Raw genomic sequence first — 16,917 nt, 5'->3', positions numbered from 1 at the left:
AGTCCAGCAGTGCCTGCCACTGTACTATTCCTGGGAGAGCAACAGAGATGTGAAAAGAAATAGATCCTCTCTGTGTGTGCCAAAGCTGTGAGGCTTGTACTGGCTTATTTCTCTGAACATTGAAAGAAAATGAATCTTCCTCCTATCCGTGGGGAACCGAAAAGGCCCGCTGTGCTGGTCTTGTGACCTTCAGTCTAATGCTGACTACTCGTTATCCCTTTGCAAAGAGAAGCAGCTGGTGACAGATGCATTCCTTCCTCCCCCCAAAACCCCAGATTTTTTTGTACTCAGTGCACATTCTAGTTTTGAAGTAAGAGGATTGCCCCCTAAGTGAAGGTGATAAATAGTTTAAAATATGCATGTTTCCCCCACTCCACATTATATACTATAGCTTTTGAACTTAGCATAAGGATAGAAATAAACTGAAGAGAGATAATTCATTTTAACATTAAATATGATTTACTTCTGAAATAATGAAGCACATTGATGAGAGAATATGGGAAAGAAAAGATAGCCCTTGGACTCTGTACAGTATACTACTCTTTTAAAAATCCTTTGGCAGTGGTTTTGTTTGTAGAGTAACACAGACAATCATACTGTTGTTGTCTATCTCCATCCTATCCATAACCATCTAGCTGATCCCAAGTACTGTTATTGTGAAGTCCTGCAGACTGAGGATTATCATAAAGAAAGGTCAATGCAAAGTCTTCTTAATAGGGAAACCAGCTAGAGATTTAAAATGTAACGCTTTAAAATACAAGAAAGAAAAGAGGTCGGCTCTATAAAATGTGGTTCATAAAATGTGTTTTAGGTGTAGGAGTCTGGGAAGTTGTCCCAGTGGCCTCAAAAGTGCTTTGCAAATGTTAGTTACCTTCTTCATTCCTTGTTCTTCCATCTCTTTTCCCTTGATTTCACTGTGCATAGAGTCTTTGATAGTAAATCAGTGTGAATTATTCATCATCTGTAATGCAAGTCTGTAATTCAGCCTGCTGACAGCATAATCATGAGATTGAGTCGGAGGGTACAGAATGCATCTGCTCTGTTGTATGCATTATTCCTCTTAATGTACACTCAGGGATTATCCCAAAGTAAACGTTTGATTTGGGATACCTCATTGTGCAGAAAGGAAAGATGTTTCACGTCCATGTCCTTGTAGTTGGTTTTCTGTCTTTGTCTAAGGTGAAGTAATTCACAACAAGTATTCTTCAGTTTGAATAATCTCAAATTTGTTCTTTAACGATTTTTTTACATTTCAAAGCCTGCATAGCATTATCTTTATGGCTGTATACTAAAAACTCAATTCAACTTAGTGCTTGACTTCTGTATTTAGGAGGTTGTAGCATCTGTTTCCCCCCTATGGAGATGCTGTTTAATTGTTTCTGTTTATCATTTCACTCACAGGCAAACACCAAGATGTCTGCAGCACAGAAGGCTCTGGCCAAAGTTGATAAGAGTGGAATGAAATCCATTTCTGCTTTCTTCAGCTCCAAACCTAAAACATCAAAATAAAAACTTGTTCTTGGAAGAATTTTATACAGTGGTTATTTTTATGTTAAGCTAAAGATGCCTCCTGGAGTTTTTTGTTAGTATAGTGTATGCAGGGCACGTCTGGGTACATGGTGGAGTGTGATGGAGAGGTCTGTGAGCTGGCAGGGCACAGAGCTGTTGAGCCTTAGTGGGACAAGGCAGCACCATGATATCAGATATTCCATCCTGGACTGGGAAGATGGCCCAGCTGCAATAACATGGTGTGGTGAGCTGAGAAGTAAGGCTTAGCGGGGTACCATACTGTGCTGCTGCTCCTTCTAGAGCAAGCCTAGTCAAGCTGACCAGAGTTTTCTCCATTACACTTTATTCTGGGCTGAAAATGTGCCCACCTTTGGTGATTTTTTTTTTTTTAATTGATAAGGAACATTATTTTTTAGACTTTCTGAAGTTTTTTACCCAGTATTACACCAGAGTAGGATGGCATCATTGCATTTTTATTTTGACCCAAGTATTAAGTGCTGATGTAAGCGTTGTCATTGGCGGCATTTTATCGAGGCAAAGATACAGTCTGTATTGGGATTTGTGTTGTTTTCAATATGCTGGAAACCAGTGGCAGTGAATGTCAATGTACATGTAATGCAATAAAGTGCTTTGTGTAACAAACTTGTGCTTGCTGTGTTTACTGTATGCTTCAAGAGTTAGGTTGGGTTTAAGCACATTTTTAAGCGGTTTTGGTATTTTCCTATTAATAAATTTTAATCCTTAAAGAGTTATGGCATCTCCTTGGCTTTTGTGATAAATCTCTTAGCACACAGCAGTAGAGGGGCATTTTTATGTTTAGTTCCAAGGTCAAGAGGTCCTTATGAAAATAATCGGGAAAATTTGATTTAAAGGCAAAAATGGGTGGGGGATTTTTTAAGAAGCCTGTTCGGAGTTGGCTTCAAAAGCTTGAGTGTCTTATCAGATAAGGTTTAGTTTTATAAAGTTTTGCACAAGGTAGGTCTATTACTTAAAATGCACTACCCACTCTTTCCTGTGTTCTTTCATCATTAGAGTATTCCTGTGTATTTAGAGGGATTGCTGATGTTGCAGCTTCCCTGAATCACAGAACTGAAAAAGAGATGGAGTCACTGGGATCATTTGTACATATCTAGCCAGTTCTGCACAATACTCGGTGTCATCCACCAGTTGTACTGAGTCATTACTATGGATCAACTACAATGTGTGTTTTTGGAACTTAAAACACGTCATTCTTTGCTACTTCAGCTCAGTAGAGAATCTGCTTGTATCCCTTGATAATGTGAGTTTCAGAGAAATTAGGAAATCCCCCTGTTTGAGTTGTTACTATGTCATTTTTGCACTTCAGACTTACTTGCTGCTATTTACAACCCTTGGATTACAATGATGTCTGTTAGGTTAAAAAGCTCTGTGGCACTCTCTTCCAACCAGAAATGAAAGAGAAGCCTTGCCATGTGTTCTGTGCATTTTTGTAGTTGTTGTTGGGCTTTGTATGCCTTTCAAACTGGTAGTTTTTACAAAGTGTCAGATGTAGTTTGTAAATCCAGAGAGTCAGCATGGTTGGGATTCCAGATAGAGTAAAATACTTGGAAATTGATAGAATTATTATCTCTGATAATAAGTAGTGTTTGGTGAGCCCAGAATGAGCAATTCTGGTTATGAACTGGAAGGGTTAAATATTGGAAAACATTCAACCTCCCAAACTCATGTGAATAGAAGGGATGTAGAAGTAATGGCAACTTTTGAAAAACACCTGTCAAAAATGCAGGATAATGCTACGGGAAAAAAAGGAAAAAGAACAGGCACATTCTGTCATGTTAATGGAGAAGCTCTGTGCAGTAAGCAACAAGTTAGGGAGTGTCTTGATAGAAAAAAGGAGTTCTGTATCTGTTAATGAAAAGCCAGCTCTGAGCACTAGAAGATGCTGAGAAAGCAGACAAGCATGGGATGGGTGTTTGTTGGAAAACCAAGAATGGGAGAGAATTATGTTAGAAATAGGAACTATGAAGCAGAACAGATACATGGTAGAAGCTCTTCTGGATATTTAAATATGCTAGTTTTAGGGGTTTGGGTTTTAACAGTTCAAAAGTTTAGTGAAATGCATTTTGCAAATGCACCTTTCCATTGACTGAACTGTTCAAGAACCTTCTACAAAAAAGTCCCAGTTACTCTGTTCAGAATTTGGGACAGACAGAACAAATCTGGTAGAGATGAGTCCTTTGTGCTGACTTCTGAGCTGGGGTACCAGGTTTTTTCTTGCTCTATACATGACTTTCACATCTGCTGCTGTGCTCAAGGACTAAGTCTAGAGTTCTTCCTCTGTGCAAGGATGCATTGTGCTTTAGTGCCACATCTCTACTTCAGCTGTCAGCTATGTCATAACTTACCACAATAGTAATTTTATTAGTGACTGTGTTTTTGGTTGAGCAGGAATTTGTGCGTGACAAAAAAAATAAGCCATTTCCAAAAACCATTAGAGCTTTCACGTGAAAACAAAAACTCTTCTCCCTTTAGGAAAGCATGAAATACATTTAGTAACTTTGAAACTTCCTCGACATGTAGCTGTGAGAAGTTATGAAGAGCATATGGTGCCAAGTGCATAAAACAATATTTCCTACCACAATAAGGATTTAAATATAGTTACTCTGCCTGGCCAGCAGTAGCAGTAGGTCGTTACGAAGTGCTGCTTTGCTATTTCTTCCTTGGTTAGCATAATATGGAGCAATATGCCAGCAGTATTATAGAAATGTGGTCTTACTTTATTTCTTTTTCTGGGTTAGCATGACTTCTCTACATGTTCATGTAAATATCTGATGAGATGTGATGCTTTCATAGTTGTTTATTTGGGATTAAACAACTCTTACATTTTCACTTTTTTAGATTTGCATAGCAAATGGATTGACATCAGTGTTCATGGAAAACATGAAAATACAAGCACTGACTTGGGGACATGTAAGGGTCAAACTGGAGCATAATTTTCAGTCTTAAGTAATAAAACCTAGTTCTAAAAACCTAGTTCTATTTGTAGAAGTGACAGTTGGTGATTTGAATATTTTCAGTGGAAAAGGTGGCATAGCTGGCAGAACTTGCATTCAGATCTGAAATCTGTAAGGATTCAGTGTGCTTGTTTTCAGGTGTTCAGTTGCATCTGACGTGATGTTTATTGGAGCAAAATTAAATGCATGGATGGTTATTTGAATAAAGAAATGTTTTTGACTAGGGTTTTCTCTTTCCTTTGTAGATGCCTGAGAAAAGACATGCAAAGAAGAAATGAAAGGAGCATAAGGAGACTCACTAATATTATTTTAACTTGCCATAATCACAAAGCTGCTTTTGAAGGCTTTTTTTACGCACTTTCTGAAAAATAAATGTTTGACATTGGACATGCCTTGTTCCAAGAAAAAGCAAATCTCAGCAGATCAGCATTGTTAAATACGCGGTGTGTTAAACATACACTGCTTCAAATTTTATAGCTTACACTCGATTGGTCTATCGGGCCCTTCCAGGAAAGCACTTACGAGCATGCCTAATGTTAAGCACATGAGCAGGGATCCTAAAGTCAGCCGTGTTGTTCGTGTGGGTAAGTGCTTTGCTGGATCGGCGCCTGAAGTCCTGTTAGGTGCTGAGCATCCTGATCCATATCCAGCAAAGCACTTACGTCCATGCTTATCTTGAAGTGGAAGAGCCAGTCTAATATTTGTGCATTAGTGTTCACCATAAAATCTCTCTTGGCACTATGACTCACATGCTTAAAATTAAGCACCTGCCTAAGTATTTTGCAAGGTCAGACCAACTACGTCCTTGAGCAAGTCTTAAATACTTGATTTTCTAGGAATTTTTTTTTTGGTACTCATTTTTTTAATAGAATATATGCTTTTAGTGACCGTAATTACGTTTTAGAATCTGTACAGCAAAATATGTTTGTATAGAAAATACGTTGTATGTAATTTTCTTCTTTCTTTTTCAAAATCTATCCAAATTCAGAAAAGTGGCCTTTTTGGACTAGGAGTCCAATGTTAAGACATAAAATCAGCCAAAATGAAAAAAACCCCTATGTTAACTCTTTTTAGGACATTTGCATTTTTTTAAATAATTTCACTGAGTTTCATTTACATGATTTTGTCCAATGCTGACCTGTTATACAGAAGGTGTCACCTAGCCTGGGTTGTGTGGACAGTCTGACTCTTAAGTACTAAAGCATTGGGTAGGTTGTGTGTGCAGAAGGGCAGATGGAGAAGCTGTATTTTTTATTTTACTTCTTTTATTCTAGGGAATTGAAACCTTAACAAACATGTATAAAATAACATGTACATTTTGTGTTAAGAACTAAACCAAAACCTATGTAATCCTTCAGGTTAAAAAAAAAAAAAGATTTAATTATCCTTTTTTTATTAATGTAAGTGACACTTTCTGTGGAGTGAACTTCAACCAAAATGTCAGCCTGAGTCTACATAAAACATGCAGTAAGTGGATGTTAATGAGATCCTGAAGTGATTTCTGTCAGATGCAGTCTGATGTTCTTAACTTAAATACCTGTATATCAAACTACTAATAATATCTAACTCTTTGCTAGAAAACTTTTTAAAATTAATAATTGATAGGATTTTGAACAGAATGAATGTTTACTTCTGTGAATTCCAACTGTCACCCCTGTTCACAGACGCCTACAGCAAATGACCAAAATGTTCGGTAAAGCTTGAATGTATTTGAAGCATCCTAGGTAAAAAGTAAACAAATATTTTACATCAACTCTGGCAAATTTTGCCTAACTTTGAGTAAAGAAAAGCTCAAAGAAGACTTTATCATGACCTTTCTGAAAACTAAATTCTAAGGCAAGAGGCAATAGCCTATTCAACTTTCTTTTCAACTGATTCTGTTCAACTGTTTCCAAATATGAAAAACCTGAACTGTTAACTATTTAGAAATCATATGTGAAAGAAAATGTAATCTGAATGCCTATTTTAGGAATTTGCACTGAATTATTTTTGTTAGTCTGGTTAGCAATGTGTACTTTCCCTTTTTAAGGAAAAAAGTATTTATTTTAACATAATTGTTAGGAATACTGCAAGAATATTATATGGGTCCAAAATGAAATTTCTATTTTTCTAGCTTACATTAAAAAATGCTTGATGTATGAATTAAGATGATATATTTCAGTATGTGGTTCCATATTTTTGTAAGATTTTATTTTTAATTCATGTACAAGAAAGAAATAAATTCCTTTGGAGTAATTTGTTGATTATTTCTTCACTAGCATCACAGAGAAATGCAAAGAAAAATGTGGTGCAGTCCAGCTACTGATGCTGTTACCCTCCACAGGGTAGTCAGTAATTCTTGGACTGAGCTGAAGGAAATAATGAATCCTGATATAAATATGAATCTAAAAGTTCATTAAGACAGATTCAGTGATGCAATTAGGCTAATCCCTGAGGACCTTACTGTACAGATGTTCTAAAGAGAACCCATCTCTGTGTACATTCAGTTGTTGGCCTACGTACTCTGGATATTTTCATTTTCGTGAATGTGGTGGTGAATCCCTGAGCAATGGTGGGATGAGGAGAGTGAGGGTGAAGAAAATGATGTGATACTTGTGTAACTTTTTACATATTTCACACTCTTTGCCATCACATATGTGATACATAGGTGCTCTGTAACAGACTTACAGAGAACTGATAAACAATTATTTTCCATGGTTTTTATGGCAGACAGTTAATCAAACACAGCGGGAAAGCTGTTCCTCTGCCAAAACATTATCCTGGTATCACCCTGATACTCTAAGTGCTGACACGAGGCTTCAAGGCTGTTAGGAGAGTTACAGCCATTTCATTTATAAAATCAAGACAACAAGGGGCAAAGCAAAGGTGGTGGGTATTTTATTTGGCTGTCAAGTTGGTTTATTGGTATTAATGAAAACCAAACAAGAAAAGAAGTAAGGTTTGTACCATTTCATATACCCATCACTCACCAGCGCTTACCCAAAGAAAGAGAAGTGCAAACGACAAAGCAATAGGGCAGTGTCTACTTAAATACGAAGTAGCATTTACACTTCTTAGTTCAATGAAGTCATCTTGCGCGGCATTGCAAAGACTAAGGAAAGGAGCACATTACTTTACTTTCTTAAAGATCTTCTATAGCCCAGGTGTCTCCAGCTGAGCTCTCTAGTACCCCTTCTCTGCACAACTGTCGTCTTTTAGGGTCTGTCTTTTTAGGCACTGCAAATTGCACTAATTTTTCCAAAGCTCCCTTTTAAAATGCATTGCATACCCTGAGATAGTTGCAAAGCAAGCAATACTGTGTCAGGTATAACACTGCCCCAGTGAGGCTCATCAGTTTTTAAAAGGGGAAAGTAATAGAAAGGTGAAAACTTCTGCTTTAAAATTTGGGTTCTGATTTAGGGTTATGGTCATTGTTTTGTTCACCCTGTCTCTCTTCTGTCTGAGAGCTTGATTCTTTTTCAGAAGGTGCTAATTTGTTATAGCCCCATATCCCCTTGACTTCAGGCTAACCGAGCAAACTGTATGAGAACAGGAATCCACATTCATGAAGACAACCAAAATCAAACCTCTCTGCAGCCCTGGTTGTGAATAGAATCATTACCACTTCCTCTTGAATTCCTGGTGCAAGCTGGCATTGCTACAGGTTCATCCAAAACTTGACTTGACTCAGTAGGGGTGAAACTGAAAAAAAAAACCCAGCCTGACATACTTTCTTATCTTGTAGTCAATCCTACGCTGGAGAAGCGCAGCAGAACGGTTAGAGACACAACAGTGAGGATGGGGATGAAGAAGGCGGCAGCAATGCTGGCTCACATAAAAAAGTTGATGTTAAAAATGAAGGAAAAGTAGGCAGTGAGGAGGAAAATAGTGGAAAAGGAACTGATGAGGTGAATGTGGAAGAAGACCACAATGGAGCTGGACACGAAGAAGGGGCAGCAATGCTGGTGCAAATGAAAAAGACTATGTGTAATTTCTGCTGAATTTCTCTATTGCATCAGTCACGCTACGGCCTGGCCAGGCATTGGCAGGCATCTGGTGCCAACTGAGTGGGCACGCTGGATACAGAGATCGGGCAGCTGTTATCTGCAGTGGGATTTGCTGCTGCACCTTTGCTCCAGATGCAGATGCAGCAGCACTGAGCTCAATCCTGCTGTTTCTTCCATATGAGGTAGATCCCCAAGTGCCGTGCCCTGTGCAGAGCTTACATCATCTCCAGGCAGCGGCAGATGACGCCGGGCGGCTTGCGTGGTGTCCGCAACTCCTTACATGTGTTTCGCCCTTCTCCTGGCTTCAATTCCCTCCCCCCAGCATCCTGTCCCATCACATCGTCTCTTGGTGGTGCAACCACTGGACCACGCCCTTTGTCCTATTTCAAAATATCTGGGTGCCACCAGTGCCTTTAGGGCTCCTAATTAGTGAGTACCACTTGCATCAAGTTAGTGGTGCTGTGGAGACAGCTTCCCAAAAGAGGTGGAAGAGATGTCTCTTTGCCTTTGTCTGTGTCCTCCCTGAGACTTGTATCAAACTTGGAGCCTTGTAGCAAAGGCCCCAAGAACACCCCCACAAGCACAGGGCTCAGCACTAAGGGAACCAATCCCATCTCCTTGCAGGGGATGTCCAGGAGCAAAGTAGCCCTGGATCTCATCATGCAGTTGTATATTTGACAAGGGTTTGTATATTTGACAAGTTGTATATTTGACAAGGGGGCTTTGTCCTGTTTGGTAAAGGAAAGCCCTGGGGGCCCATTCCAGAGCCGTGGGTCTGCATTTTGTGGGTGTCAGGGCTTTGGCTGCCCGGGGCCATTCTGAGGGGCTGAGCTGGGGTGGGAACAAAGGGCGGGGCTGGCCTGGCTGTGGTGTCTCTGGTGTCTGTGTCATCACAAAGCATGTCACAATGGGAGGTGCATAGAAACAACACCAGCAGGCAGCGCTGCCCCAGTCCAGCCTGGGCGAGCGTCGAGTGCTCACGCAAGCCAGAATCTGTGCTGGACGAGAGCCGGAGCACAAACTCGGGCATCCGAGAGAGTGCTTCCCGTCCTGCATTCAGGGCCCAGCCCCTTGCAGGAGCTCCTTGGACACAGCACAGCGCAGCTGCTGCTGCTGCTGTGGCTGTGGCTGCAGCTGGGCCTTGGTGCCTTAGTGCCTGCCAGCTGCCTGGCTCTCTCTCTTCCCGTCCCCACATCCCTGAGGCTCCCATCCCCACTTCCACGCCAGTAGCTCCCCTCCTCCTCTCTCTCTGCTCCCCCTGGAAGCCATGGCAGCCTTCATGTTCCTGGTGTTGCTTGTGCACAGCCTTCTCCAATACCCGCAGATGGTCGGGGATGGACTGGATGAGGACACACGCCTGCTCATGGAGTTGCGTGCCAAGTACGAGAAGCTGCAGAGGATTCGGCTGCTGCAGGAGCTGCAGGAGCTGGAGCAGGCAACCCTGGAGCAGAGTGGTGGCCCCTGAGGAGCCATGCTCTGGGCTGCCTTGCAGCAATGGCCATTCTGGGCCGTTGCTGCAGTCCTGGCCCTGCTCTTGGTGCTGTGCTTTGTTCCCCGGAAAAGGTGCTGTGAGCCAGAGAGCAGTGGCCAGGAGACGAAGTCCAGCAGCAATGTGGACAAGAGGGCAAATGATAAAGAAAACAATGCTCTGGCAAAGAAAGAAGGAGAAATCACCTTGGCAAATGTGGAGAAACACAACAATGCTGATGACAGCGGAGAAGGTGGCAGCAATGCTGGCACAACTGGAAAAGACAATGTTGGAAGCGAAGGAATAGAAGGTAGCGAGGATGCAAAAGCTGGAAAAGGAAACGATGATGTGAATGTAGAGGAAGATAAGAAGCATGACGGAAATGAGGAAGAAGACAGCAATGCTGTCACAAATGAGAGAGACAATGTTGAAAATGAAGCAGAAGAAGGCACTGAGGAGGCAAAAGCTGGAGAAGGAGGTGATGATGTCAACGTGGAGGAAGACACCAAGGAGGCCGGAAAGGAGGCAGAAAGCAGCAATGCTGTCTCAAATGAAAAAGACAATGCTGGAAATGAGGAAAAAGAAGGCAATGAGGATGGAGATACTGGAAAAGTAAAGGATGATGAGAATGTCGTCAAAGACAACACTGAGGCCAGAAATGAGGAAGAAGGCGGCAATGTTGACACAAATGAAGAAGACAAGGAGGCCAGACATGGTGGAAAAAAATGCAGTAAGGGCACAAATGAGGAAGAAGTGAATGCCAACACGGATGTGCAGAAGAACAATGCTGCTGGCAACGAAGGAGAGAAATCTGACACAAATGAAGACAAAGAGTGGGATTTTGCACGCAAGCTTGAAAGGCTTGTGCAGGAGCACATGCAATGGCCTCTCGTGGACCTGGACAGAGGTTGTGCCACGGTAACTCTCCTGATGGACAACTTCACACGTGCCTTTGGATATGGCTCGTCCAATCACTTCTACCCAGTTCTGCAACAAGCCATCGGGGTGGGCAATGCCTTTGAAGGCTGGAGGCCCTGCGCAGAGGGTGCGTTGTACCACGTGCTTGTACCCCTGAGTGCGCCCCCGGGGCACGCCTTCAACCTGGAACCGGACACGGGAGTAAAAATGCCAGGGAGGAACTTCCGTGTCCGCGTGGACCTGGAGTGCACCTGTGTGAGGGAGCAGCTGGGCGACAATGCCATGCTGTGCTTCCTCCACCACTCCAAGGAGGAGCTGAGCAGGAAGCAGGAGCCCAGCCTCCTAGACACCCTCTGCACTGGACCCTACCTGGATGTGGAGAAAACTGCCCGCTGGCTGTACCAATTGGTGAGAGCAGACTGGTTGCTTTTGCCTCAGTCCTCCCACAGGCTTAATTTAATGTTGCTGCCCTCCAGCCGCTCCTGCAAGATGCAGCTGAGCAAGGGCAAGGAAAGCTTGGTGGTAGAGGTGCTGTTTGGGGTGCGGCAAGGCGACTCGGACATCTATGTGAGCAGTCAGCCCACGGAAGTCCACTTCATGCCGAGCACAACCTGGCACGAGACCTACGCCGTGGCTGAGGCCAACTTCTTCAGGCACGTGGCCAGGCGGGCGCCGCAGGACAGCTGGCACTGCAAATGCCTGCAGTTCCTCACCGGCGTTGCAATGGGCAAAGGCTTTTCTGCCTACGCCTTGAAGACAGTCGTCATGCACCTCCTGAACACCAGACCCCTGTCACAGTGGAGCAGGAGGGATTTCATGAAGCGCTTGGTGGACATTGTGGACTCCCTGCGCTGCTCCCTGGACAAGAAATGCCTTGACCACTTTGTCATAGGCAACCAGAGGGTTCCCGGGGAGATCAGTTTGCCGCCAGAGCTGCAAAGGGTTGAACCGCCCAACCTGTTCCAGCACCTGGCGTGTGATCCAGACGCCTACAGAGAGGTGGTGCAGGAGTATATTAGGCTGCGACATCAGCTCAAACAACTGCTTCTTGCAGCCGTGAAGGCCAGTGCTAAGAGACAGAGATGAGCTGCTGGGGGCTCACGCCTGAAGACAGGCTCTGTATATAAAAGGAGTAGTCCATGTTTAAGTATTTAATAGGTAGATAGTGCACTTAACGCCCCCCAATAGATAGGTAGTTAACATGTAGTTAGTGGACTTATCCCCAGTAGGGATAGTTAGTGCATGTATTGCAGCCTTCCCGTTTCTTCAATAAAACGTATTATTCCAAAATCTGGGTTCTGCAGGTGGTTATGTAGTCTGCCAGACCTACAGTGCTGAATTGGTTCTAATCAGAAATTCAGCCTATTTGCACCCAGCCCATCTTATTGCACATGATGAGCTGGAACTCGGCGGGTGGGTTAGTTTCTGCTGGATTTCTCTATTGCATCAGTCACGCTACGGCCTCGCCAGGCATCTGGTGCCACCTGAGTGGGCACGCCGGATACAGAGATCGGTCTACTGTTAATTTGCTGCTGCACCTTTGCTCCAGATGCAGATGCAGCAGCACTGAGCTCAATCCTGCTGTTTCTTCCATATGAGGTAGATCCCCAAGTGCCGTGCCCTGTGCAGAGCTTACATCATCTCCAGGCAGCGGCAGATGACGCCGGGTGGCTAGCGTGGTGTCCGCAACTCCTTACATGTGTTTCACCCTTCTCCTGGCTTCAATTCCCTTCCCCCAGCATCCTGTCCCATCACATTGTCTCTTGGTGGTGCAACCACTGGACCACGCCCTTTGTCCTTGTCTTGGGGTGACAAAAATTTTTATTTTTTCCCGAACCTGGTGGGGGGAGGGATGGTTGTGCCTTCTCTCAGAGGATATATTTCTAAATTTGGCCAAACTGGAACAGTCCTATTTCAAAATATCTGGGTGCCACCAGTGCCTTTAGGGCTCCTAATTAGTGAGTACCACTTGCATCAAGTTAGTGGTGCTGCAGGGACACATTCCACCAAGAGAATCGTGGCTTTCTTCCTGAGGTGTTGCATGGATAAAACAAGGGGCAAAAAGTGTAAGTTCCACTGGGAGTGCTTGTCTTGACATAGAAAGAAATTGTTTATATTGGAACAATCATTTACCAGCACAACCTTTCATGGTTGTGGTAGAGACTCCATCACTGGAAGTTTTCAAGATGGCAGTTTGACAGGGTGCTAGACGATCCCACTTAGGCTCTTTTTCCATAAAAGTTTGGACTTGACAGTGTTTTGAAGTCCCTTCCATCATGGGCTGTTCTATAATTCAGTTAAATCTGTAATGGCTGTGCCACCAAAGAATTGCAGCAAGAGTGGTATGTACCTTTTTCCCAGCCCGTTGGTTAGAGAGTGCAGCTTTGGCAGAAAGGAGACCTTCAGGGAGGATTGTTATAAAAAACAACAACACTTGGTGTGTGGTAGTCCAAGAACAAGTAGTTTATTATGGAGAAGAAAAGGTTAAAATAAAAGGTAAAAAGTCCAGGCGCAGGTATTGAAAAGCCTTTAAGCTGAACAGGCTATATGCCTCAATTCAGTGAGCCAGCAACGCTGGGTCGGCCTCAGCTAGTCTGAGGCCAGAATTCTTTAATAAAGTCTCTAGATAGAGATTCAGGACCAAATGTTTGAGCACCAGCTTTCTCCAGCAGCTAGTCGGTGTCGGGGTTTTTATATCCTCTGTGCCCTCCCAGATATGCCCACAGTCCACCCACAGTCCCGCCTCCAAGGCTTCAGATGATTGGTGAGGGGATTTCTGATGTACTGTCTTTCCTCCAATGGCTCGCTGCTGCTAGGGGACAGCTGGAAGGGGCGGTGTCGTCTCCTTCTGTGGCGGGAAAGGCTTCCCCTTGCTATGCATGGCTGTCATGGAGTCAAGTTGCAGTCCCTCAGGGATAGCTCTGGGGGTTCTGCCTGTGGGGATGGTTTGAAGTCTCTGGGGGGGGAGACACTTACAAAGGACTATTAATTTTACTGTTAAACACTGTAATCAATAAATGATTTAATACAAGGAGTGACCCAACCAACACGACTTCATTACTAATTTTCAACATAACCACTAAACTTGGTAATCAAAAAGGATGTGAACAGTGATCACCATCAAACATGTAACTAGGGGACATAAACAATTTTAACAGGGAATAACAAGGATCAACAACAATTATCAACCCTGTTTAACCACTTAAATGATTATTTTTAATTCTCTTAATTAATTAAACCTACAAAATCTAAGCATTCAACCATGCAAAAACCAACTCCATACTTTCATGAATAACAGGATTATTTGCTGTGGTTGTTATTTCCAAAGCAAGTTGTCCCTGTGTGCATATGCCTGACTTGAACGTTTCCATTCCAGAATTATTGGTTAGTGAGAAGCAGCATGGGCCAAATGATCTACAGAGATCAGAGGTTTTTGTTGTTGGGGGTTTTTTTGCAGGAAGATATGCTTGAAAAAAAAAGGCTCAAAGGCTGCCCAGGAAAGTCATGGAGTCTCCCTCTCTGGAGATATTCAAAACCCACCTGGATGCATGCTGTGTAACCTTCTCCAGGTGACCCTGCCTGGGCAGGGAAGTTGGACTAGATGATCTCCAGAGGGCACTTCCAACCCCAACAATTCTGTCACTCTGGTAAGATTAGAAATAAAGGAGTAGAGGTAGGAAGGGCAGGGAGAAGAGAGAGCTTAGATAGCACAGGGAAGCAAAGAGGGCCAGCGCTTTTCCGTGCTCTCATTTTGTCTGGAAGTTGTGCTTTAAATGTTCTTCTTTACTTGTGCCAGTGGTATGTGCAAACCACTAGGTAGCAGACAACTACTAAAAAGCAGTAACTCATTAGAATGGACATGCTACTCCATGACAAGAAGAAAATGTTACTGGACCTTTTTAAGAGAAAACCACCATAGAAATGAGTTTGCCAGTAGCACTTACAAGGATCAGAAAGATTCTTGGTGCAGTTTGCCAAGGCTTTTTTCAGCAGTTCTTCATAGAAGAGTATTTATTTTTAGTGTACAAATGAGTCCTACTTGGCTTTGAAGCCACTGAGAGATGAGGTATCTGTCCCAGTGGACTTACACAATAACTACAAACTGTGACATTCTCAGATGTCCTCATACTTGTGTCCATGTGTTCTGTTCTATGTGTGTGTGAGTATTTTCAACTCTGCCAAAGTGTAACCACACAAATCCTATTGGGCAGAAAGGGAGTTGTGTATCTGACTTCTGCCCTGGGGTTTGGAAACATTGAGCTTAAACTAACAGTGTGTATAAACAGTTTGTTTTTAGGTTGGCAGAACCTAAGCCATTATGCTCACAATATCTGGTCTCCATGAGTGAAGGGAAGGGCTTGGGAAGGAACAGAGCTTCAATGGATAAACACCTGGCTGCACATCTGGTGCCAACAGGAATCAACCTGCCAACATTGACAGTTATGGCACCCACTCTGCAGACTGAGACCCAATAGGAATAGGTGGGACCCATCTGACAAAGGGGAGAGTTTGCCCAAGTGGAGAATTGTGACGGATTGATACAAGCTCAGGAACAAAGCAGGGAAGATGAAGAGAGTGATTGTTGTCTATGTGTAGCAGCCTTTTGGATGTATGGAGCTCTTCTGAGGAAGAGATGGGCTTGCTTTCTTCCTTATTCGTGAGGTGGAGAACATAACCACCCTCTGTATCCCAAGTTGTCACTTTTCAGCTTTTTGGGGCAAAGTTGAATAGATTGGAGATTTTCATTCAAAATCTGGATCCTACTCAGGATTTTGCAATTTGATATCCAAGAATCACATTCTCCCTGCTGGCCACAGTATTGTGGATGGTGAGGGTGGTCCATCAGTAGTATGCTGGGCCCACACCACACCTTTTTCTCACATTCATTGCTTCCTGGCATGGCCTGTGCTCTTTACACCTGGATTTGGCAGCGCTTCATGGACTGCTTGTGGCCCACTGTCCTGACACTGTCACTAACTTGTTTACCTCCTTCAGCACTCTATCAGATGCAAGTATTCCTAGGAAACATTTTGGACATTTTGCCAAGTTGTTGTAAAATACGTATTTGCAGAGGGCCAAAAAAGGTCCTGTGTCCCTCCATCCCAGCCTTGCTTGACAGAAGCCCAGCTGATGCTGATACTGATTCTCAATCTGCACCTACAGGGAGCACTATCATTTGTGTCTGTTGGTTCATTTTTCCCACCTGATCTGTGGGACACTGGTTTTCCCTCTTGTTGATGAAGCTATGTAGTATTAATCTACTGGTGTTAGAGCAGCACTTGTTTGTCCAGTGATCTTCAATCTCTCAAGGAGCACTTCCAGGTCTCATATGGTTTATCTTCTGCAGGCGACAGAGAAAGAAATAAATGAGACAGTGTAGCGGGTTGAGTTTGAAACCGGGCGGAAACACCAATTAAATGTAGTGGTTTTGATTCAAAATATTCATTACTTACTTATTTTCCTTCTGTGAGATAAGAATTAGGAGAAAAACAAAGCAGGCCACAAACCTTAAACAGTTGCAGTACAATGAAAGAGCTTTATTACTAACAGAATTAAAAGTAAAGAGAAAACAACAAAGCAAAATTAAAGTAAATTCCCCCCCCCCCCCCCCTCTTTCCAGCACTTCTCTCCTTCTATCCAGCTCACACAAGGGATAACAGAACATGGGATGTTAGTCAGTGTTGCAGTTCCTGAAAAGTCTCTCTCTTATGCTTAAGGAAAAAAGGGTTTTCCTTCAGTTGCACGTGGTTCCCAAACTGCCACCAATAGCAGACCCGCCCGGAAACAAACAGTCTGCTATGTGTAGACATCTCTCCCATGAAGAATTTCACAGTTCTTTCACACTACAGAACATGGGCCATCACATGGGGTTATTCATCTTTTTAAGGATAAGTTATTTTGGCCTGCACACAGAGGCTTTTCTTCGCCACAAGTCTCTAACAGCCTCTCACTGCTTCTATATAGCCTGGCATAGGCACTCTTCACAAACTTCATAGGCACACGTTGATTCTCCACCCCCCCCCCCCCCCATGTTCTTCAAATG

The 16,917-nt window shown here is 43.2% G+C and overlaps 2 protein-coding genes across 4 annotated transcripts in view; both read left to right on the top strand.

Moving 5' to 3' along the window:
- RNASEH2B (ribonuclease H2 subunit B) overlaps positions 1 to 6,738 on the top strand; it is a 44,500-nt gene extending 37,762 nt beyond the window's left edge. For 2 of the 3 annotated variants that reach the window (XM_048295225.1, XM_048295224.1), the window contains exon 11: positions 1,402 to 2,151. In XM_048295225.1, coding sequence (XP_048151182.1) covers positions 1,402 to 1,509 — 108 coding nt within the window. In that variant the 3' untranslated portion in view covers positions 1,510 to 2,151. Of the gene's footprint in view, positions 1 to 1,401; positions 2,152 to 4,747 lie in introns of those variants that run through there. The other variant, XM_048295226.1, reaches the window with a different exon arrangement.
- Positions 6,739 to 9,959: 3,221 nt separating this feature from the next.
- LOC125321157 (inositol 1,4,5-trisphosphate receptor-interacting protein-like 1) lies at positions 9,960 to 12,049 on the top strand. Its single transcript, XM_048293551.1, has one exon. It carries the CDS (start codon positions 9,960 to 9,962, stop codon positions 11,958 to 11,960), a length of 2,001 nt encoding a protein of 666 aa, XP_048149508.1. The 3' UTR covers positions 11,961 to 12,049.
- The last annotated feature ends 4,868 nt before the right edge of the window (positions 12,050 to 16,917 follow it).

The sequence above is a fragment of the Corvus hawaiiensis genome, chromosome 2 (genome assembly GCF_020740725.1).
Source record: "Corvus hawaiiensis isolate bCorHaw1 chromosome 2, bCorHaw1.pri.cur, whole genome shotgun sequence".
Classification (NCBI taxonomy): Eukaryota; Metazoa; Chordata; class Aves; order Passeriformes; family Corvidae; genus Corvus; species Corvus hawaiiensis.
Note: the sequence above shows the minus strand (reverse complement) of the source record. Positions and strands in the feature narration are given on the sequence as shown.